This window comes from Ambystoma mexicanum, chromosome 3p (assembly GCF_040938575.1).
Source record: "Ambystoma mexicanum isolate Mex_15411 chromosome 3p, UKY_AmexF1_1, whole genome shotgun sequence".
NCBI classification, from domain to species: domain Eukaryota; kingdom Metazoa; phylum Chordata; class Amphibia; order Caudata; family Ambystomatidae; genus Ambystoma; species Ambystoma mexicanum.
This window is the reverse complement of record NC_090925.1, coordinates 962,203,275-962,227,078: the sequence shown is the minus strand read 5'-3', so window position 1 is coordinate 962,227,078 and position 23,804 is coordinate 962,203,275. Positions and strand designations below refer to the sequence as shown.

Sequence of the window (23,804 nt, the reverse complement as noted above, 5' to 3'; positions counted from 1 at the left end):
ACAAGTTACTTCTTACCTTGAAACGTTCTTTCGATGGGATGTTCCTCCGACGTATTCATTATCTATGATATTTGTATCTCCAGCTTGCTGGCCTCGGAATTTTTTTTTCCCAGTAGAGGGTGCTGTGCGTCGACGTCCGTCGAGTAGGTGCTCCTCGACGGCCACCGTATCGACGCTGACGTCATCATGCCTATAAATGGCCACGCGCAGCGTCCGTTGCTCAGTTCCGTTTTGTAGACTAAAGTAGTTATTGTATGAATGGTTACTACCCTTGAAGGAGCGTAAGCTGCAACCGCAAGGGAAATGTTACTGCGGGGATGGATGGGAGGGGCGATAAGGAATACGTCAGAGGAACATCCCATCGAAAGAACGTTACAAGGTAAGAAGTAACTTGTTCTTTGAAGGGATTGTGTCCTCCGACGTATTCCTGATCTATGATAGACTCCCATAGCAGTGGTATGTGATTGGAGGCGGGAGTAAGAGATGCCATATTACCCTTTAAGAATGAACAGAGTGTAACACAGCTTTGCCAAATCTAGTCTCTTGACTAGAGGAGGAATCCAGGCTATAAAATTTGCTAAAGGTATGTGCGGACGACCATGTGGCAGCCGCACATATGTCTCTAATTGGTACCCCTCTTTGAAGAGCTGCGGATGCTGCGATACCCCTGGTCGAATGAGCCCTTAGATTTTGAGGGGGCTCTTTCCCTGCCAGTTTGTAGCATTCCAGAATGGCTAAAATAATCCATCTGGAGATGGTTTGTTTGGTTATTGGTAATCCCAACTTATGCCCTGCGTAACCTACAAAGAGTTGGTCTGCTTGTCTAATTTTAGCAAGTCTACTGATATAAAAACTCAAGGCTCGCTTAGAGTCCAGCCTGTGTAGTCTCTCTTCCTCTTTCCCCGGATGGGGAGGAGGATAGAATGAAGGTAGAGTAATCTTCTGAGTAATGTGAAATTCCGAAACTACCTTTGGTAGGAAGTTAGGCTTCACCTGTAGCACTACTTTGTCCTTGTGAAAAGTTGTATGAGGAGGTTTACAAGACAGGGCTTGTACCTCGCTAACCCTTCTAGCAGATGTTAATGCTACCAATAAAACATTTTTGAGGGTGAGAAACTTCAATGAACAAGAGTGAAGTGGTTCAAAAGGAGCACCCTTTAGGAAGTTTAAAACTAGATTTAAGTCCCATAAGGGAACTTGGAATGGTCTCGGAGGGTAAACATTAGTTAGACCTTTCAGGTATTGTATTACCAATGGAATCTTGAAATACGATGGCTCCTCTGTAGTGCGCTTAAAGATCGATAGCACTGCGAGATAGCCCTTAATAGTGCCAATTTGAAGGCCCGAATTTGCCAAATAAAGTAAGAAGGATAACACCGCAGGTGTACCATATGAAAAGGGTTTGATATTCTTTTCTCTGCACCAGCTGCAAAATGTATTCCAACGGCAGCGGTATAGAGTCTTAGTTGCTGGTCTTCTGGCCGAAAGCAACACCTCCATGACGTCATCTGGAAGGTCCCAATCCTTGTACCTCAACCTTTCAGATACCAAGCGTGAAGGTTGAGGGTCTTGATGGCTGGATGGAGAACCTGACCTCCCTTCTGCGAGAGAAGATCCTCTCTGTACGGTAGACGAATTGGAGGACAGATGGACATGTCCAGAAGGTCCGGGTACCACGTTCTCCTGGCCCAATCCGGGGCAATTAGGATCATGGTCTTCCGAAACCGTCTCAACCTCCTGATCATTTGAGGAATGACAGGGACCGGAGGAAACGCGTACAGAAGTGGGAACTCCCAGTCCACTACGAACGCGTCTCCTAGAGCTCCTCTCGGGGGAAATTCCCTTGAGCAAAATCTGTCACACTTCCTGTTGATACTGGTGGCGAACAGATCCACTTGAGGGGTTCCCCAAAGGGCGAAGATCTCTTGAAGGACTTTCTGAGCTATCTCCCATTCGTGGGAGACTGTGTTCTGCCTGCTCAGAGCGTCCGCTGTCAAGTTCTTCTCTCCGGCTAGGTGAATTGCCGATAGAGAGATTCCTTCCTGAATTGCCCAAAACCAGAGCTGCATCGCCTCTCTGCATAGTGGCAGTGACCCTACGCCTCCTCTTTTGTTGAGGTAGTGCATGGCCACTGTATTGTCCGTCATTATCAGGAAGTTTCTCCCCCGTACAGACGGCAGAAAAGCCTTCAGTGCCAGTCTGATGGCTCTCAGCTCCAACAGGTTGATGTGTAGTCTGGACTCCGATGGAGACCAACGACCGCTGATGGTCAAGTCGTTGGCATGGGCTCCCCACCCCGTGAGTGAGGCGTCTGTGACTACTGTTATCTCCGGCCATGGTTGCCAAAACAGTTCTCCTTTCAAGATGTTCTCTGGAGAGGCCCACCATTGAAGGTCGTGGGCTACCTTGTCCGGAACCCGGAGGAGATCTGTCATCCTCCCTGAGAATTGTGACCACTGAGTCCTCAGTGCCCACTGAAGGGATCTCATTCTCAGGCGAGCCTCTGGCACAAGGAATCTGCAGGATGCCATGAGGCCTAGCAACCTCAAAAAGTCGTAGGCTGGGAGACGTTGGGCATTTTGAAACCTGGTGACCATCTGCAGAATATCTTGAGCCCTCACCGCTGGTGGCGAGGCTTTTCCCAGGGACGTGTCCAGGACTGCTTCAATGAACTGGAGTCTCTGTGATGGTATCATCTGTGACTTCTTTAAATTGAGGGAGAAGCCCAGCCTGTGAAGGGAGTGGGAGACATAATCTAGTTGGATCCGAGCTTGTTCCGAAGAAACTGCTCTGATCAACCAATCGTCCAGGTAGGTGTAGACGTGAATCCCTTCCCTCCTTAGACTTGCAGCCACAACCGACATTAGCTTGGTGAAGACCCTCGGGGCGGAGGTCAGCCCAAATGGCAGAACTCGAAATTGATAATGAGAGTTGCCAATTGCGAACCTCAGGTACTTCCTGTGCTTGGGATGGATAGGCACATGGAAATAAGCATCCTGAAGGTCCAGAGATACCAGCCAGTTCTGAATATGGAGGGCCTGAAGGATCTGAGAGACAGTTACCATCTTGAACTTGTCCTTCCTGAGGAACTTGTTCAATTCTCGTAAGTCCAGGATGGGTCTCAGTCCTCCGTCTTTCTTTGGTATGAGAAAGTAGGGGGAGTACCAGCCCTTGTTCCTGTCCGCTACAGGTACCGGTTCTATGGCACCTTTCTCTAGCAGGTCTACAACTTCCTGCAAGAGGAGCGGATCCGGCACTTTCAGAGAGCTGTTCCCCGGTGGATGTCTCTGAGGGATGCGTAGAAAAGGCAGGCAGTAACCTTGGGCAACTGTCTCCAATGCCCAAGCATCTGACGTAATAGCCTGCCATTCCGTCAGATGGTGAGTTAACCTGCCCCCTACAGGTGTCTTGTGATGGGAGACCTCAGAGTGGTTTGGGAGCGGCTGATGCAGTTGCCGAAGGTAAAGCGGCTCCTGCTCCTGCTGATGCGGCTTTCTTTCCTTTACCCCGTCCACCACGGGTACATTTTCCTTGGCCTCTTTAAGTCGGCCGTCCTCTGCCTCTTCCATATGAGGAATAATAGCGAAAGGACCTTCCTCTCCAAGAGGATCCCGAGGGACGAAAATTAGTTTGTCGGATTGCAGCTCCTAGTGACTTAGCTGCTGCTTTAGAGGTTTGTAGTTTTTCCAAACTGTCATCTGCCTTTTTACCAAATAGGGAAGAACCGTCAAAGGGCATATTTAAAAGTCTGGCCTGTACGTCAGAAGCAAAGCCGGACTTTCTCAACCACGCATGCCTGCGGATTGTGGTACTTGCCGCCATGGCCCTGCTGATACTGTCAGCAGAGTCAATGCCAGTTTGAAGGGACTCACACATTGCATCTTTACCATCTCTGATGATATTTAAAAATGCGTCCCTTTCTTCTCCTTCCGGTATGCAGTCAGCCGCCGATGAAGCACACTCCCAAAGGGTGTGGCTGAACCTAGCGAGCGTACAAGTTGCATTGATAGATTTTAAAGCCATGCTACAGGCTGAGAAGACTTTCTTAGCCATGGCATCATATTTTTTATCATCCCTATCCTGAGGAGCAGTGGGGTAAGCAGAAGTACTGCCTGAAGAAGTTGCAGCCTGGACCACAAGACTCTCTGGAGTAGGGTGCTTAGATAGGTATTCAGGGTCAGCAGCAGATACCCTATATTTCACTGACAACTTCTTGTTAACCGCAGGGACAACTTCAGGAGTTTCCCAGTTAGTTAAAATCTTTCTTTGTAAAGCAAAATGAAAGGGAACCACAGGATCCTCCTGTGGACCTTTATCCAGAATATCTGCGAGGTCATCCTGTTGAAAAACAGGTGAAGGCGCAGACCAACCCATGAACTCCATAATTCTTGACATTAGGGTTCTATAAGGGGTATCAGCATGTTCCCCTGGGTCTGGTTTGACAAATTCCACTTCTGGGGAAGTGTCTAGGCCGCTTGCTTCCTGTAATGCATCCTGAAGGTCTTTCAACCTTCTTTCCTCAGAGGCAAAAGTCTCTGGTTCAGGTAATGTGGTCCTCTGCAGCCCAAAAGGCCTTTCTTGATCAGAATCTTCCCTTTCTTCAAAAATTGAAGTTAAGGGGGATGCTCTGGTCTGTGAAATGGTATAAAACCCATCTCTAAGGCAGAGGGACCCATCATCAGTGGCCTTGAAAAGGTCGATGTTGTCGACGCCGATGTAAAAATCCTCGAAGGCGCCGACAAAGGCGTCGAGAAAACTGAAGAGGCCTCGAAGAGCTCGAGAGGATTGGAATCCTGCTCGAGGATGTCGACGACGTTCTCGACGTCGTGTCGGAGGCTCTCGGAGTAACCGTTGGCTGTGGAGTAGCCGTGGGTCTTTCTTTTATCAGCGTCTATGTCGGCGTCGACTCGATCGACGGATGAGTTGAAGAACCCTTCGATAACAGCGTCGATGGCGCTGATCTATGCTTCGAAGGGGCTTTCGACGATGGCGTCGAAGATGCTTTACTTCCCGATGGCTCATGGCGCTTTCGGGTCGACTCTTTCGCCGGGTGCTTCGACTCACGGCGTTTAGATTTTTTGGGCTTTTCACCCAGGGTATCACCCTCAGCTGACTTCGAGGGGGACAAGGCCGCTTTCTCGAAGACGCTTAGCATCTTTTTTCTGAATTCCTCCCACTCAGCTTGAGAGCTGTGTTTAGTGGGGCAATTTACTCTTTCAGGGGAACTAGAAGACGACGATAAAGGGGATCTTCTTCGTCTTTTTTTCGAGTGTCTAGACCTCGACGAGTGGTGGTCTGATGAACTGAGCAACGGTATTCCGAGGCACACGAAGCGCGGAAAAACGGAACTGAGCAACGGACGCTGCGCATGGCCATTTATGACGACGTCGGCGTAGATACGGTGGCCGTCGAGGAGCACCTACTCGACGGACGTCGACGCACAGCGCCCTCTACTGGGAAAAAATGTTTCCGAGGCCAGCAAGCTGGAGATACAAATATCATAGATAAGGAATACATCGGAGGACACAATCCCTTCGAAATGCTTTCTATGTTATGGTTTTTTGGTTTCTGTGTGTGTGACACAATGTTGTATTCAGGTTGTATTTTTATTATGCTCTATGTTTTATGTTTATATGTTAATTGCGTCTTTGTTCGTCTGTACGCACCATCATGCCTGCGGTATATAAAGACATTTTCATTTAAATGAATGAGACAGCCCTGCCTGAAACTGACATGAATGCATGGTTGTGTGCTGAAAGGCTGGGTGCTTGCCCCAATCCACATTTCTTGTTAGGGGTGTCTGGGTGGAAGTGAATAGCCTGAATGCCTGTGAGCCTGACTGGCTGCCAGCCCGCATGAATGCCCTTCTGTGTGATTGGCTGACTGAGCCAGAGTGAACGAGGCACAGATGTGTATATCTGGGGACCTCTCACATACCAATTTGTTTGGAAGCTGAGGTTCTCAGGTTCTTACGGTTTGGTAAATACAACAGTACCTGTGTCACTAGCCCACCCCTCACCTGATTCTGTGTTGACGTCAGAGGGCTAGGCTGAAGAGGTTTCCACTCTTCTCTACAGGCGCTGTTGGTCTTCTTCTTGGCCGTCTTGCCCTTCTGCTTGAAGAGATAGGGACAGGCTCCCTGGAGGCCACTTTGCCAGTAAGGCTATTTGCCCGGCAGCCGGGGGTCCAGGGAGCCCAACCCAAACCAGGGAAAAGCTTTGCCGAAAAACCCTGGGGAGTTCTTGTAGAATCAACCATAGACGTTGAAGATTAACTGTAGGGCGGACTTCTATCCTGTGTATCCGGTATCCTAAAAGGACTTCCAGTTCCAGCATGCATTAGGATAAGACAAATTTGAACAGAGGTGAATGGGCAACAAAGGCCATATGGAAGACTGTCAACAGAGGCAAGACCGGACACTGTGCAAGAAGGAATTGTTAGGTTTGTAGAAGGCAGCAAAGACTGATCGCTACAGGAGGAGGAGGCAATGGGAAGCCGCAAGGCAGCAGACTGGGACGCCGCGGAGCACGTGGCGAGGAGGAGCCGAGAAACACGGCTTGGAGCGCCGAGGATTAGGGAAGCCGTAGACCAGCTACCACCTGAAAGCGGCGAGGCAAAAAGGGTACCGCCTGAGAGCAGAGAGGCAAAAGGGATACCGCCTGAGCTGCAAATGCAGGGTGAAGGCACAGTGAGGGGGAACACAAAAAACGAGCGTTCACATAAACAAACGTTCCAGTAGCAAGGAAAGTTTCAACGCACTGATCTCACCTGCCGGATTATTGTAGTCCGCCGTGGTTGAAAAGACTAGAACGTACAATGCGTTCCGACAGAGGGATGCTAGTCCTTCTTCCATCTCGCCCATCTGTCCCATAGCTTCCACTGATGATTCATGACACAAGTTGAAGCTTATCCTTGAAGCCAAGCTGGAAAAAGAATAATTGTTGCTGCTTTCCTTCGATGGAATCTAAAATCTGTTGAGTCTGCTGAGGACTGATCCGAGAGAGGACCTGGCTAGGAGACCTCTCCCCGAGCTACGAGGGACCATCGTGCAAAATCTGATCTTCATCGAGGTACCCTGGAAGCCAGTCCCGAAAGGCTGTTGACCGGAGAAGGGGTCTGCCGAGAATCTTGAAGTGAAGCATCAGGACATCGAGGCCATCGAAGTCCATTGCCGTTGACCGGGGTTCAGAGGATTTCCATAACCGAGTCGTGTCGACCAGAAGCGGGGAAGAGCTTGACGCCGTGCTACTCGAGGACCAGAGCTGCAACGCTCCACCTTTGCCTAAAACATTTGAACAAAATGCTCCCTTGCCATCACCATCGACCGCTTTGTCCCGCCAGAGAAAGTCAAGGCCGCTGGCTACTGAGGAAACTCTGTGGTGGGTTTCCCGCCAGCAAAAGCCAACAAAGACCTACCGAGGACATTGATGAAGTGAAGATCCAAAGTCCAGCCTGTGGTCGAGTCCCGATCGCTGAAGCTATCCTGAGGTACGTGCTCACATCCATCACGAGTCTTCTTTGCGGCACCAAACACTTTGCATCGAAGGGGACCGCACGCCTCATCTTCCCAGGACTTCCATGAACGATCGTTGAAGAGCACCGCGTAGTTCGAAGCTGCTGTCTCGATGCCAGTGTTCACTTTTCTTCGAGGAACCTTAACGCCCTGTGGCTCCTGCTTTAAAGGGAGTCCACTCTCAAGGGGTTGACGACCCATCGAAGAAACTCTTATGTACATTGTGACCAGGAAACAAGACTTTTAAACATTAATGAACTGGCCTTGTTAATACTTCGTTACAGGTTGCCCAGGTGGGGGGATCCTCACTCAGAATTGTGTCTTAGTAGCAAAAGAAGCATTCTGCCATTGTTTAACCTAACTTGCCTTCCTTCCTATGATCTATGCTGTTACAGCTTGCTGCATGATTTGTATGGGATACATTACTCACCGTAATCGTATTTCTGATGCTTGTATCTGCTTAGATTCACATGCTGTGCATAGGCCGACATCTAGTGGAAGCTGCAGAGTATTACAGTTTGTTTTTCGAAACTCGAAAATGTGCGTCGACACAGGGCGTGCCAGTAATACTATCCCTAGTGTGACGTCCACTGTACCAAAGATCCCTCACGCGTCTAGGATTCTCAGATTGTATTTTTTCTGACATGAGGTAGCATGAGGAGTAGCGCGAGTACAGATAATCCAAGCAGATAGATAGAAAGGTAAGACTACAAGCAACCATGCGCCTTCTCTCAGAGGGGAGGAAGGGTGGGTCGCATGTGAATCTAAGCAGATACAAGCATCAGAAATACGATTACGGTGAGTAATGTATCCTTCTGAGGCTTGTGGAATCTGCTTAGATCACATGCTGTGCATAGATTAGCGCGCAGTACCTGAAGGAGGTGGGATGTGAGAAGGGTCATGAGCAAATAAATGTCTTAGAACCGCTTGTCCCACTTGAGTATCTGTCTTGGAATGGGTGTCAATGCAGTAATGCTGAGTAAAAGTGTAAATAGAGCTCCAAGTAGCTGCTTTGCAAATGGTGTCAAGGGGTACATTTGCAATGAAAGCCAGAGTGGCCCCAATGCCTCTAGTAGAGTGGGCTCTTGGCGTGAAAGGCAGAGTTCTTTCAGACAGTGAGTAACACAGCTGGATACAGTTAATAATCCACTTTGAGATGGCACCTTTAGAGACGCGATCCCCCTCTCTGCCTGTAGCTACGGAGACAAACAGTTGGATCTGTTTTTCTTAGCGGTCTGGTTTTATTTACATAGTAGAGGACTGCCCTACGCACATCTAGGGTGTGTAGTTTCACCTCAGCCGAGCTTTGCGGGTCCTGGAAGAAAGCCGGAAGCTCGATGGACTGGTTTACATGGAATTTTGATATAAATTTAGGTGAGAACCTAGGGTGTGTGCGTAAAACCACATCGTCTTTATGGACAGTAAAGAAGGGATCCTGCACTGACAGAGCCTGAATTTCACTGACCCTTCTTATATAAGTAATAGCTACTAAGAAGGCCGTTTTATAAATCCGGTGTTTGAGACTGCTTTTATGCATGGGTTCGAAAGGGGGTCCCATGAGCTTGGCTAGCACCACATTAAGGTCCCACCCTGGTGGTGGGTTTGAAATAGGAGACTGAAGTCTCTTTACTCCTTCCATGAAGGCTTTAACTATTGGTACTTTCCACCACGATATCTTGCTATGGGAAGTGGTGTATGCCGACAGGGCTGCCAGGTGTACTTTCAGCGAGTTAAAAACCAGTCCTGCATCTAGCAGGTGGAGCATGTATGTAACAATAGTGGAAGGATTGCAATCAACAGGGTTGATTTGTCTACTCTGGCACCAGATAACAAATCTCTTCTACTTGTCAAAGTAACAGTGCCTTGTGTTTGGTTTCCTAGATTCCTTTAGGATGTCCATACACCTCTGAGGCAAATTGAGATGTCCAAACTCTATGACCTCAGGAGTCATGCTGCCAGGTTCATTGAGTTGGGTTGCTGGTGCACTGTTTGACCTTGGTGCTGGGACAGTAGGTTGTACCAGGCTGGAAGTTTGATGGGCTCGCACACCGTCATCCTGCGTAGGTGTGGGAACCACGGTTGTCTTGCCCACATGGGAGCAACTAGGACGAGCGTCATCGACTCTCTGTTCATCTTGTTCACCACTTTCCTGATGAGAAGTTGGTGGAAAAGCGTACACAAACATCCCTGACCAGTTCATCCACAGGGCGTTCCCCTGGGAGTCTGGTTGGGGGAACCTGGATGCAAATCCTGGGCATTGTCTGTTTTCGCTTGTGGCGAATAAGTCTATAGTGGGGAAACCCCACTGAGAGAAGATATCTTCTACGACCTCTCTGTGTAGAACCCATTCGTGTTCCTCTGGGAGGGAGTCTCTGCTCAGAGCATCCGCTAGGGAATTGAGCTCCCCTGGAACATGTTGTGATGACAGCAAGATGTTCCGTCCGAGTGCCCATATCCATATTTTCTGGGCAGGCTTGGACAGATTTGGCGAACGAGTCCCTCCTTGCTTGTTCAGGTAGAACATGGCTGTTGTGCTGTCCGTCCAGATTTGCACTGACAGGTTTAATAGGTGGGGTTCGAACGCTTGAAGCGCTCTGAATACTAACAGAAGCTCTAGCAGATTGATGTGGTTCTTGGCCACTGAGTGAGACCAGAGACCCTGAGCTGTGTGGTGGAGATGGTGAGCTCCCCACCCTGTCAGGCATGCATCGGTAGTGACTACTGCCTGTACTTCGGGATCGTAAAAGGGTTTCCCCTGTGCAAGATTCTCTCTTGTCCACCAGTGAAGGCTTTGTACTAGTGTTGGCGAAACGACCACTAGATCGTCCCACTGACCATGTGCCTGTGACCACTGTTTCGCCAACCATTCCTGCATGGGACGCATGCGCAGGCGCGTGTGGGGGACCAGGTAAATACATGACGCCATCATGCCCAGTAAACGCATTGCTTTGCGTACCGTTGTTGACCAGACTGATAATGCAGAATTTGCAGTAGTATATTCCGAATTATTTCTTCTGAAGCAAAGGTCAACCCCTCTTGAGTATCTAGGATTGCTCCTAGGAACTGTTTGGAGGTGCTCGGCACCAGGCTTGACTTCTTCTCGTTGATTGAGAAGCCTAACTCGTGGAGGAGGTCGATAGTCCTTTGAATGTTTGTCCTGCAAATTCAAGGGGTTTCCCCCGTTATGAGCCAGTCGTCCAGATAAGGGTACACTGGGATTGCCTCCCTGCGTAGATGTGCAGCCGCCACCGCCAGTACCTTGGTGAATACCCTTGGTGCTGAAGCTATCCCGAAGGGCAGTAGCTTGAATTGGTAGTGCCGACTGTCCACCTTGAAGCGCAAGTACTTTCTGTGCGCTGGGAACATGGAAATATGAAAATAAGCATCTTTCATATCCAAGGTTGCCATGTAATCACCTTTTTTTTAGGAGGGGGGTTACCTCTTGTAGCGTGGTCATACGAAACTTTTGGGGCTTGACATACTTGTTGGCAGGCCGTAAGTCCAATACTGGGCGCATTGTCAAATCTTTCTTTGGCACAAGGAAGTAAGTTGAATAAATACCCTTGTTTACCTGGTGTCCCGGGACGAGTTCTATCGCGTCCTTTTCTAGCAGAATGGCGATCTCCTCGAGGAGAATCTTCTGATGTTCTAAAGAGTGTACTCTTTGTCGTGGAGGATGGTTCCGGGGACGCTGCAGTAGTTCTATACAATATCCTGTGGATACTGTTGACAGCACCCATCTGTCTGATGTGATCCCTTCCCAAGCCTGGGTGAAGTTGGAAATGCGTCCCCCTACTGGGGTTGCGTGAGAAGGGACCCTGAACTGAGCGTCACTGCTTTGGTGGAGGTGTGCCACCTCCCTTGCTGGGGCTGCCTCTGCCTTTACCACGACCTCTCCTATTACCCCTGCCGTAACCCTGGGAAGACTGTTGGTTGTTGTTCCACTGTGTACCCTGCCCCTGGGAATAGTTAGATCCTCTCTGGGAATTTTGGCCGCGTGGTCGACGAAAATTACTATTCCCTTTCTGGTTAGGGGGTTTATTGGTTAACTGGCCAAGGGACTTGAGTGTCTCATATTCGTCCTTGGCATTCTTCAGTGCGTCCTCGACCGCCTTACCAAACAACAGATCGGCTTCCGCCGGTTTGTCCAACAATGATGCCTGGGTTTCTGCCTTAAAAACCAGACTGCCGTAACCATGCATGTCTTTTGATAACAGTGCCTTCTGCTATCAATCTGCCTGCGTTGTCCGCGGCGGCGAAGGTTGCTTTCAAAATGCAACCAGACACGGCTCTACCCTCTGCGGAAATCCGAGCTAACTGGCCCTTTAAAGTTTCAGGAGCAGAGGCTATGAGTGCCGCTACTTCTTCCCACTGATGGCAGTTGTAGCTGGCCAACAGGGTGGTGGAGTTTGCAATCCTTGCTTGATAGGCGGACGTTGAGGCTACTTTCCTGCCGAAACCGTATAGTTTTTTGCTCTCCTTGTCGGGAGGAGCTTCGGACGATGACAAGGGTGTTCCAGCCCTCTTACGAGTGTTGGTGACAACTAGGGAGTCTGGCTTCAGATGTCCTCTTATATAGAGAGGGTCAGACTGGGCTGCCCTGAAAAGTTTTTCAACCCTGGGATTGACTGCTCTGGTGAGGTTCGGGTTCACCAGGGACGGGTCTATTCTTCGCTGAATGGACTAAGGATAGGGATGGTCTGGGCAACAGGCCTCCTTTCTCCCACTAACTCCTCTGCGAAGTCCCTCTCCTCCTGGACACCGTGGGTGTCAATATGGAAATGTTCTGCTGCGCGTGCGAGAACCTCGTTTAGGAGGGGTTGGTTATCGACAGGGGAGTCGTTAACCGGGGCTTCGTTCTCTACCGGGGAATCTACTCTGTATGTTTCCGGGTCTTCCTCTTCTTGGTCCTCATCATCCCCATAGTAGCCCGTCCCGGTTTGCTCTTCTACCATGCCAAATTCTTGGTCCTCACCAAAGGAAGCCTCTCCTTGATACAGTGAGTATGGTCGTGAGTATGGTTGTACCTCGAAGGGGTCTGTAGACCTCATCGGTGTTTCAAACCGGGGCTTCTTACTTGGGGGGATAGGATCATTAGAGCCTGAGGGTGTCGCCCCTTGTGGATCATACGAGAGGAAATGTTCTGGATTTTTATCGTAAAAATCAGCCAAAGAAGACATCCTTGACATGACCCTATCTATGTCTTCACTCGACCATTTTCTGGAACTGGGAATGACTCTCTCAGCAAGTCTCTGGGATTTATCTTGAGTAGATTTGCTGGTTTTAGACATATCAGCAGACCTGGTTTTGTCTGTCTGTTTAGGGGGAGTGGTGTGTTTCACAGGTGTGGAAGAGTGCCAAGGCTGCTGCTTCTGCTGTTTTCCCCCCTCCCCGTGAGTGGAAAAATGTTTTCCCTGTCCTTTAGTGGCTACGGAGGTTTTCGACGCCTGGGGTCTAGGAGCGGGGGTAGGGTCCCTGTCCTTCGAGCGTGGGGCCTCGCTGATTTTTACTGCGGGCTCCGACTCCTGGAGCGCGGCCTGGGGACGGAAGTCGTCTTCGTCTTCCGACGATCGAATTTCTGTTAGCCTAGGGAGCGAGGCACTCTTGGCAAGAGTGGATGATTGCCTGGAGTCATGCGGCGAGTCATGCGGCGATCTCGATCGAGAGCGCCCAGAGGACACTGAATCGGACTGTTCTGTTTGTGCCTCTTTCCTAGAACTCGACGTCGTCGAGTCTCGGTTGGACTTCGAGTGTTTAGTGGGTGTAGTGTGTGAAGCGCTTGTGTCGCCGGGGGTCTTCCCCATAGCCGCCCTGCCGGACGACCTTCCGAGGTCGGGGACTTGCGCTCGGCTGTCTTTCGACGCCGTAATGCCCTCGCCGTCCGAAAGTACGGCGTCGCTGCCGTCGCTGAAGGCGCCCTCCGCTGCCATGGCCGCCTGCCTGGCGTGGTGGGCCCAATGCTTCGAACGGTCCTTAAGTGTCTTAGGTTTAAACCTACTACACGCTCTGCTGTTCGCTTCGGGGTGGTCCCTCGGCAAGCAGAGATTGCACGTGGCGTGCCTGTCGACCCAAGGGTATTTGCGATTGCACTTGGGGCAGAATTGAAAAGGGGTACCCTCCATACGCACCTTGAGGCAGCGGGCTGTTAAGTGTAGGAAATGTATAAGGTGTACCTATATACCAAGAGTGTAGAGCATGTACAACCCCCCACTCTCCCTACTTGCAGGGCCGAGGCCAGAGGCCTTCCAAGGCCCAAATCCGTCATGCAGCAGCCGACGGTCGATTTCTTCTCCAGCCGGCGTCGAGTGTCGAAGTTCGACGTTGGGATGGGGAAAGATGTCAATAAATTAATATTTTAGATATTTTAGCAAAAGTATGGCTAAGGCCAGGGGACTCTGCAAAATGCTTCCGACCAGTATGGCGGAAAAAAACAATCTGAGGATCCTAGACGCGTGAGGGATCTTGGGTACAGTGGACGTCACACTAGGGATAGTATTACTGGCACGCCCTGTGTCGACGCACATTTTCGAGTTTCAAAAACAAACTGTAATACTCTGCAGCTTCCACTAGATGTCGGCCTATGCACAGCATGTGATCTAAGCAGATTCCACAAGCCTCAGAAGCTATTTTATAACCGTCAGCAGTTGATGCATTTAAAAGGGAATCTAAAGCCAAGTGTGGTACGACCTAGACATTGGCAGTTCTTATTTGGCAAAAATATACAGAGTACAAAGTGTGTTATTAATTGTGTCTTGAACCTTATTTTTTAAATAAATAACTGTGTTAGAACATAACAGTGTGTGGACATTCCTTTGTGGGGGTGGGGGGAGGGGCTTGGGAACTCACTGTACTTAATAAACAGCACGCATCACCTGAGAGCTTATGCCTTGGTTGCTCATCCAAGCTACCATATAGTGAACCTCGGTTGGAGTGTTATGTGCCCCTACTCTGCCATATAGAGGGCAGAAGTACAGATATCCCCCTCCAGCATTTACAGGTTTGTTTTTAAAAAAGGCATTGGTTGGGAGGGGGTTTCAAGCCTTAGCACTGTGGCAACTTGAGGTAGCAGATCTGCTGGTGAAATGCTGTTGAGAAGGATCTCATAGGCTAAGTAGTGAAGGTAACTGCTGTGCCAAGCATACATACACTTTGACCCGATATTTTGTATTGCAGTTTTTTTTCTGTTTGTAAACGGAAAAGTAAAATCTTCAAAACAGAAAGTGAAATAAATAAGGCCAATTAAAAACATTTTTTTTAAAAGTCATTGGAAGGAGCAACATTTAAAACATGGTCCCAATGTTGCACACCTGTGGAGATGAGATGACAGCAGCAACATCCCTTTCAATGCTGAGGATTATGAAGCCTTCCAAAGCATACAGAAGCTTTAACAGTAAGGCTGTCATCCCATGGCATGATGCGCTCGTTTCACAAAACTATGTGCATGGGCAGCGCAGTCTGCGTCTAGTATCACATGAAGGAGAAAATAAACCTGTAAATTGCTGGCCGCAGAAAGGTCTCAAGGGTGCATTTTGTGTCGGACAAAGCCACACATGTTAATGACATACAATGGTGTATTTTGGCTCATAGTTGTAAAAACCTAAACTGATCACATGCATCATACTCAAAAAACAATGATGTTCACATTTTCAAACTTACACTGTTATATGTTGTTTCCATTTAGGGCTATGCGTATTGTTACATCTTTCAGTCCTCTTTGACTGCCCATCCACTGACACTTCCACATAAGGACTTGGACCAAACCAGTTCTTCCTATTGTCCTTTAGTTTCGCGGAAATTACTAAATATTGAAAAGAGTAAGACAAATACATTGAAGTCTTCTTAATAAGACTACAGAAGTTTCAAATGCACGTAAAATAGACATGAATGAAGCTAAACATGTTAAGACAAACTATACTATTTTATTACCATAGAAATTAACAGTGACTAGGCTTTGTATGAGGTAATTCCATAAGAAATCTAAACCATCAATATTATGGGGATAGCAAAATAAAGACTAGACCACTCTTCACACACTTTTTTTGTTGAACCATCTGTTTCTAGCACCCATCCGTGGTTAGCAATTATTCTCAGCTACCATGGGGTGGACCAGTCTCTGTTGCCCAACAGTTCTTGAATTCCAGCCAGCCTTCCCAAATAACCATGGCATATTAATACATGTTAAGACCTGACCTTGTACACTGAAAACTATGCATTAATTTAGCATCCGTTTCCAGTGGGTGTACCCTGCTTCATTACCCTTTTAAATAAAACATGTTCACATTAATGCAAGTGATACATGTGCTTGGTTGTAATTTGTATATGGACATTGGAGCAAGTGATGTATGTACCTGGCTCCTGGGAATTAGCATATTTGACTTAGAAACATTTGATCGAATTGGACCTTTTTCCAGTCAAATGTAATATATATAATACATTACTCACCGTAATCGTATTTCTGATGCTTGTATCTGCTTAGATTCACATGCTGTGCATAGGCCGACATCTAGTGGAAGCTGCGGAGTATTACAGTTTGTTTTTAGAAACTCGAAAATGGGCGTCGACACAGGCGTGCCAGTAATACTATCCCTAGTGTGACGTCCACTGTACCCAAGATCCCTCACGCGTCTAGGATCCTCAGATTGTATTTTTTCTGACATGAGGAAGCATGAGGAGTAGCGCGAGTACAGACAATCCAAGCAGATAGACAGAAAGGTAAGACTACAAGCAATCATGCGCCTTCTCTCGGAGGGGAGGAAGGGTGGGTCGCATGTGAATCTAAGCAGATACAAGCATCAGAAATATGATTACGGTGAGTAATGTATCCCTTCTGAGGCTTGTGGAATCTGCTTAGATCACATGCTGTGCATAGATTAGCGAGCAGTACCAGAAGGAGGTGGGATGTGAGAAGGGTCATGAGCAAACAGGTGTCTTAGAACCGCTTGTCCCACTTGTGTATCTGTCTTGGAATGAGTGTCAATGCAGTAATGCTGAGTAAAAGTGTGAATAGAGCTCCAAGTAGCTGCTTTGCAAATGGTGTCGAGGGGAACATTTGCAATGAAAGCCAGAGTGGCCCCAATGCCTCTAGTAGAGTGGGCTCTTGGCGTAAAAGGCAGAGTTTTTTCAGAAAGAGTAACACAGCTGTATACAGTTGATAATCCACTTCGAGATAGCGCCTTTAGAGACGCGATCTCCCTCTCTGCCTGTAGCTACGGAGACAAACAGTTGATCTGTTTTCCTTAGCGGTCTGGTTTTATTTACATAGTAGAGGACCGCCCTACGCACATCTAGGGTGTGTAGTTTCACCTCAGCCGAGCTTTGCGGGTTCTGGAAGAAAGTCGGAAGCTCGATGGACTGGTTTACATGGAACTTTGATATAAATTTAGGTGAGAACCTAGGGTGTGTGCGTAAAACCAGTTTGTCCTTGTGGATAGTAAAGAAAGGATCCTGCACTGACAGAGCCTGAATTTCACTGACCCTTCTTATAGAGGTAATGGCTACTAAGAAGGCCGTTTTATAAGTCAGGTGTTTGAGACTACTTTTATGCATGGGTTCGAAAGGGGGGCCCATGAGCTTAGCTAAGGTCCCATCCTGGTGGTGGGTTAGAAATAGGAGGGTGAAGTCTCTTTACTCCTTCCATGAAGGCTTTAACTACTGGTACTTTCCACCATGACACCTTGTTATGGGATGTGGTGTAAGCCGAGAGGGCTGCCAGGTGTACTTTCAGAGAGTTAAAAACCAATCCTGCATCCAGCAGGTGGAGCATGCATGTCACAACGTTGGAAGGAGTGCAATCAACTGGGTTGATTTGTTTATTCTGGCACCAAATAACGAATCTCTTCCACTTGTCAAAATAACAGTGCCTTGTGTTTGGTTTCCTGGATTCTTTTAGGATGTCCATACACCTTTGTGGTAAATTGAGATGGCCAAACTCTATGACCTCAGGAGCCATGCTGCCAGGTTCATTGAGTTGGGTTCCTGGTGCACTGTTTGACCTTGTTGCTGGGACAGTAGGTTGTACCAGGCTGGGAGTTTGATGGGCTCGCACACCGCCATCCTGCGTAGGTGTGGAAACCATGGTTGTCTCGCCCACATGGGAGCAACTAGGATGAGCGTCATTGATTCCTTGTTCATCTTGTACACCACCTTCCTGGAGAGGAGTTGGTGGAAAAGCGTACGCAAACATCCCTGACCAGTTCATCCACAGGGCGTTCCCTTGGGAGTCTGGCTGGGGGAACCTGGATGCAAATCCTGGGCATTGTTTGTTTTCGCTTGTGGCGAATAGGTCTATAGTGGGGGAACCCCACTGAGAGAAGAGATCTTCTACGATATCTCTGTGAAGGACCCATTCGTGTTCCTCTGGGAGGGAGTCTCTGCTTAGGGCATCCGCTAGGGAATTGAGCTCCCCTGGAACATGTTGTGATGATAGGAAGATGTTCCGTCTGAGTGCCCATATCCAGATTTTCTGGGCAAGCTTGGACAGATTTGGCGAACGAGTCCCTCCTTGTTTGTTCAAATAGAACATGGCTGTCGTGCTGTCCGTCCGGATCTGCACCGACAAGTTTAGCAGATGGGGCTCGAACGCCCGAAGCGCTCGGAATACTGCCAGAAGCTCTAGCAGGTTGATGTGGTTCTTGGCTACTGAGTGAGACCAGAGACCCTGAGCTGTGTGGTGGAGATGGTGAGCTCCCCACCCAGTCAGGCATGCATCTGTAGTCACCACTGCCTGTACTTCGGGATCGTAAAAGGGTTTTCCCCTTGCGAGATTCTCTCTTGTCCACCAGTGTAAGCTCTGTACGAGTGTTGGCTAAACGACCACTAGATCGTCCCACTGACCACTTGCCTGAGACCACTGTTTCGCCAACCATTCCTGCATGGGACGCATGCGCAGACGCGCGTGGGGGACCAGGTAAATGCAAGACGCCATCATGCCCAGTAACCGCATTCCTTTGCGTACCGTTATTTGTTGACCTGACTGATAATGTAGAATCTGCAGTAGTATATTCCGAATTCTCTCTTCCGAAGGGAAGGTCAACCCTTTTTGAGAATCTAGGATTGCTCCTAGGAACTGTTTTGAGGTGCTTGGCACCAGACTGGACTTCTTCTCGTTGATAGAAGCCTAATTCGTGGAGGAGGTCGATAGTCCTCTGAATGTTTGACCTGCAATTTCCTGGGGTTTCCCCCGTTATGAGCAAGTCGTCCAGATAAGGGTACACTGGGATTGCCTCCCTGCGTAGGTGTGCAGCTGCCACCGCCAGTACCTTGGTGAACACCCTTGGTGCTGAAGCTATCCCGAAGGGCAGTACCTTGAATTGGTAGTGGCGACTGTCCACCTTGAAGCGCAAGTATTTTCTGTGGGCTGGGAGCATGGAAATATGAAAATAAGCATCTTTCATATCCAAGGTTGCCATGTAATCCCCCTTTTTTAGGAGGGGGATTACCTCTTGTAGCGTGGTCATACGGAATTTTTGGGGCTTGACATACTTGTTGGCAGGCCGTAAGTCCAATACTGGGCGCATTGTTAAATCTTTCTTTGGCACAAGGAAGTAAGTTGAATAGATACCCTTGTTTACCTGGTGTCCTGGGACGAGTTCTATCGCGTCCTTTTCTAGCAGAATGGCGATCTCCTCGAGAAGGATCTTCTGATGTTCTAAGGAGTGTACTCTTTGTCGTGGAGGGTGGTTCCGGGGACGCAGCAGTAATTCTATACAATATCCTGTGGACACTGTTGACAGCACCCATCTGTCTGAGGTGATCCCTTCCCAAGCCTGGGTGAAGTTGGAAATGCGTCCCCCTACTGGGGTTGCGTGAGAAGGGACCCTGAACTGAGCGTCACTGCTTTGGTGGAGGCGTGCCACCTCCCTTGTTGGGGCTGCCTCTGCCTCTTCCACGACCTCTTTTGTTACCCTTGCTGTAACTCTGGGTAGACTGCTGGTTGTTGTTCCATTGTGTACCCTGTCCTTGGGCATAGTTGCCTCTTTGTGAATTTTGGCCGCGTGGGCGACGAAAATTACTGTTCCCCCTCTGATTAGGGGGTTTGTTGGTAAGCTGGCCAAGGGATTTGAGAGTCTCGTACTCGTCCTTGGCATTCTTAAGTGCGTCTTCGACCGCTTTCCCAAACAATAGATCGGTTCCACCGGCTTGTCTATTAATGAAGCCTGTGTTTCTGTTTTGAACCCCGACTGCCGTAACCACGCATGTCTCTTGATAACAGTACCTTCTGCTATCAATCTTCCTGCGTTGTCCGCGGCGTCGAAAGTTGCCTTTAATATGCAACCAGACACGGCTCTCCCTTCTGCCGAGATCCGAGCCAACTGGCCCTTTAACGGTTCAGGAGCAGAGGCTATGAGCGCCGCGACCTCTTCCCATTGATGGCAGTTGTAACTTGCCAATAGGGTGGTGGAGTTTGCAATCCTTGCTTGGTAGGCGGACGTTGAGGCTACCTTCCTGCCAAACCCGTATAGTCTTTTGCTCTCCTTGTCGGGAGGAGCTTCTGATGACGATAAGGGTGTCCCAGCCCTCTTCCGAGTGTTGGTAACCACTAGGGAGTCTGGTTTAAGCTGTCCTCTTATATAAAGAGGGTCAGACTGGGCTGCTCGAAAAAGTTTTTCGACTCTGGGGTTGACGGCTCTGGTGAGGTTTGGATTCACCAGGGATGGATCTATTCTACGTTGGATGGATTTAAGGATAGGGATGGTTTGAGCGACCGGCCTCCTTTCTCCCACCAACTCTTCTGCGAAGTCCCTTTCCTCCTGTACACCGTGGGTGTCGATGTGAAAATGTTCTGCCGCGCGAGCGAGAACTTCATTAAGGAGGGGCTGGTTATCAACTGGTGAGTCGGTAACTGGGGCTTCTCTTTCTACCGGGGAATCTACTCTGTAAATTTCCTGCTCGTCTTCTACCTCCTCCAGGTCCTCATCATCCGCATAGTATTCAGTCCCGGTTTGTTCCTCCATAATTGTAAACTCCTGGTCCCCTTCAGGGAAAGGCTGTCCTTGGTATCTGGGGTGTGGAGTAGAGTATGGAGTAGAGTAAGGCTGCACCTCGAAGGGTTCAGATCTTTCGAACCAGGCCTTTTTACTTAGGGGGATAGGATCAGAGGAGCCTGAGGGTGTGGCCCCTTGAGGGTCATACGAAAGGAAATGTTCTGGGTTCTTGTCATAAAAAAATCAGCTAAGGAAGACATCCTTGACATGACCCTGTCTATGTCTTCACTGGACCATTCTTTGGAACAGGGTATGGCTTTAGTAGGCAATTTAGAGGACTTATCAAGGGTAGCCTTGCTGGATGTTGATGTCCCAGTAGATTTATGTTCGACTGTCTGCTTAGGGTGGAAGGATGGTCTTACAGGAGTGGAAGGCTGTGCTTTCCGCTGTTTCCCCCCCCCTCCCCGTGCGTGGAAAAATGTTTTCCCTGCCCCTTGGAGGCCTCAGAGACTTTCGACGCCTGGCGTCGAGGGTCGGGAGAGGTACCTTGTTTTGAGCGTGGTTCCTCGCTGGTGTTAACTGCGGCCTCGGTCTCCTGGAGCGCGGCCTGGGGGTGGAAGTCGTCTTCGTCTTCCGACGATCGAACTTCCGTTAATCTAGGGAGCGAGGCACTCTTGGCAAGAGTGGATGATTGCCTTGCGTCATGCGGCGATCTCGATCGAGAGCGCCCAGAGGACACCGAGTCGGACCGTTCTATCTGTGCCTCTTTCCGAGAAGTCGACGTCGTCGAGGTTCGGTTGGACTTAGTGTGCTTAGTGTGTGTAGGGTGTGTAGCGCTTGCGTCGCCGGGGGTCTTCCCCATAGCCGCCCTGCCGGACAACCTTCCTAGGTCGGGGACCTGCGCTCGGCAGTCTTTCGACGCCGTAATGCCCTCACCGTCCGAAAGTACGGCGTCGCTGCCATCGCTGAAGGCGCCCTCCGCTGCCATGGCTGCCTGCCTGGCGTGGTGGGCCCAACGCTTTGTCGAACGGTCCTTAAGTGTCTTAGGCTTAAACCTACTACACGCTCTGCAGTTCGCTTCGGGGTGGTCCCTCGGCAAGCAGAGATTGCACGTGGCGTGCCCGTCGACCCAAGGGTATTTGCGGTTGCACTTGGGGCAGAATTGGAAAGGGGTACCCTCCATACGCACCTTGAGGCAGCGGGCTGGTAAGTGTAGGAAATATATAAGGTGTACCTATATACTAAGAGTGAAGAGTATGTACCACCCCCCACTCTGCCTACTTGCAGGGCCGAGGCCAGCGGCCTACTAGGCCCGGGCCGAGGCCAGCGGCCTTCCGAGGCCCAGATCCGTCGTGCAGCAGCCGACGGTCGATGTCTTCTCCAGCCGTCGTCGAGTGTCGAGGGTCGACGTTGGGGTGGGGAAGGATGTCAATAAATAATTTTACTTCAATAATTAGCAAAAGTATGGCTAAGGCCAGGGAACTCCGCAAGATGCTTCTGACCAGTATGGCGGAAAAAAACAATCTGAGGATCCTAGACGCGTGAGGGATCTTGGGTACAGTGGACGTCACACTAGGGATAGTATTACTGGCACGCCTGTGTCGACGCCCATTTTCGAGTTTCGAAAAACAAACTGTAATACTCTGCAGCTTCCACTAGATGTCGGCCTATGCACAGCATGTGATCTAAGCAGATTCCACAAGCCTCAGAAATATATATATATATGATACATTACTCACCGTAATCGTATTTGATGCTTGTATCTGCTTAGATTTACATGCTGTGCATAGGCCGACATCTAGTGAAAGCTGCAGAGTATTACAGTTTGTTTTTCGAAACTCGAAAATGGGCGTCGACACAGGCGTGCCAGTAATACTATCCCTAGTGTGATGTCCCTTGTACCCATGATCCCTCACGCATCTAGGACCCTCAGATTGTATTTTTTCTGACATGAGGTAGCATGAGGAGTAGCGTGAGTACAGATGATCCAAGCAGATAGATAACACTACAAGCATCCATGTGCCTTCTCTCAGAGGGGAGGAAGGGTGGGTCGCATGTGAATCTAAGCATCAGAAATACGATTATGGTGAGCAATGTATCCCTTCTGAGGCTTGTGCAATCTGCTTAGATCACATGCTGTGCATAGATTAGCGAGCAGTGTTAGAAGGAGGTGGGATTTGAGAAGGGTCATGAGCAAATAAATGTCTTAGAACCGCTTGTCCCACTTGAGTATCTGTCTTGGAATGGGTGTCAATGCAGTAGTGCTGAGTAAAAGTGTGAATAGAGCTCCAAGTAGCTGCTTTGCAAATGGTGTCAAGGGGAACATTCGCAATGAAAGCCAGAGTGGCCCCAATGCCTCTTGTCGAGTGGGCTCTGGGTGTAAAAGGCAAAGTTTTGTCAGAAAGAGAGTAACAACTGGATACAGTTGACAATCCACCTGGAGATGGGACCCTTAGAGACGCGATCTCCCTCTTTGCCTGTGGCTACGGAGACAAACAGTTGATCTGTTTTCCTAAGCGGTCTGGTCTTGTTTACGTAGTAAAGGACCGCCCTACGCACATCTAGGGTGTGTAGTTTAACCTCAGCCGAGCTTTGTGGGTTTTGGAAGAAAGCCGGAAGCTCGATGGACTGGTTTACATGGAATTTGGAAATAAACTTAGGTGAGAACCTAGGTGTGTCCGTAAAACCAGCTTATCCTTATGAATAGCAAAGAAAGGATCCTGCACTGACAGAGCCTGAATTTCACTGACCCTTCTTATGGATGTAATGGCTACTAAGAAGGCAGTCTTATAGGTCAGGTGTTTGAGACTCGTCTTTTGCATGGGCTCGAATGGGAGCCCATGAGTTTAGATAGCACCACGTTCAGGTCCCATCCTGGTGGTGGGTTAGAAATAGGAGGGTGAAGTCTCTTTACTCCATCCATGAAGGCCTTAACTATTGGTACTTTCCACCACGACACCTTGTTATGGGAAGTGGTGTATGTTGACAGGGCTGCCAGGTGTACCTTCAGTGAGTTAAAAACCAGCCCCACATCCAGCAGGTGGAGCATGTAAGTAACAATAGTGGAAGGAGTGCAATCAACTGGGTTGATTTGCTTACTCTGGCACCAGATTACGAATCTCTTCCATTTGTCAAAGTAGCAGTGCCTCGTGTTGGGCTTCCTAGCCTCCTTTAGGATGTCCATACACCTCTGTGGTAATTTGAGATGCCCAAACTCTATGACCTCAGGAGCCATGCTGCCAGGTTCATTGAGTTGGGTTGAGGGTGCACTGTTTGACCTTGGTGCTGGGACAATAGGTTGTACCAGCTCGGAAGTCTGATGGCTTCGCACACCGCCAGTCTGCGTAGGTGTGGGAACCATGGTTGTC

The 23,804-nt window shown here is 49.1% G+C and overlaps 1 protein-coding gene across 4 annotated transcripts in view; it reads right to left on the bottom strand.

Moving 5' to 3' along the window:
- ITCH (itchy E3 ubiquitin protein ligase) overlaps positions 1–23,804 on the bottom strand; it is a 2,968,415-nt gene that overhangs the window by 2,820,216 nt on the left and 124,395 nt on the right. For all 4 annotated transcript variants that reach the window (XM_069652264.1, XM_069652266.1, XM_069652265.1 and 1 more), the window contains exon 3: positions 15,170–15,311. In XM_069652264.1, coding sequence (XP_069508365.1) covers positions 15,170–15,311 — 142 coding nt within the window. The remainder of the gene's footprint in view (positions 1–15,169; positions 15,312–23,804) is intronic.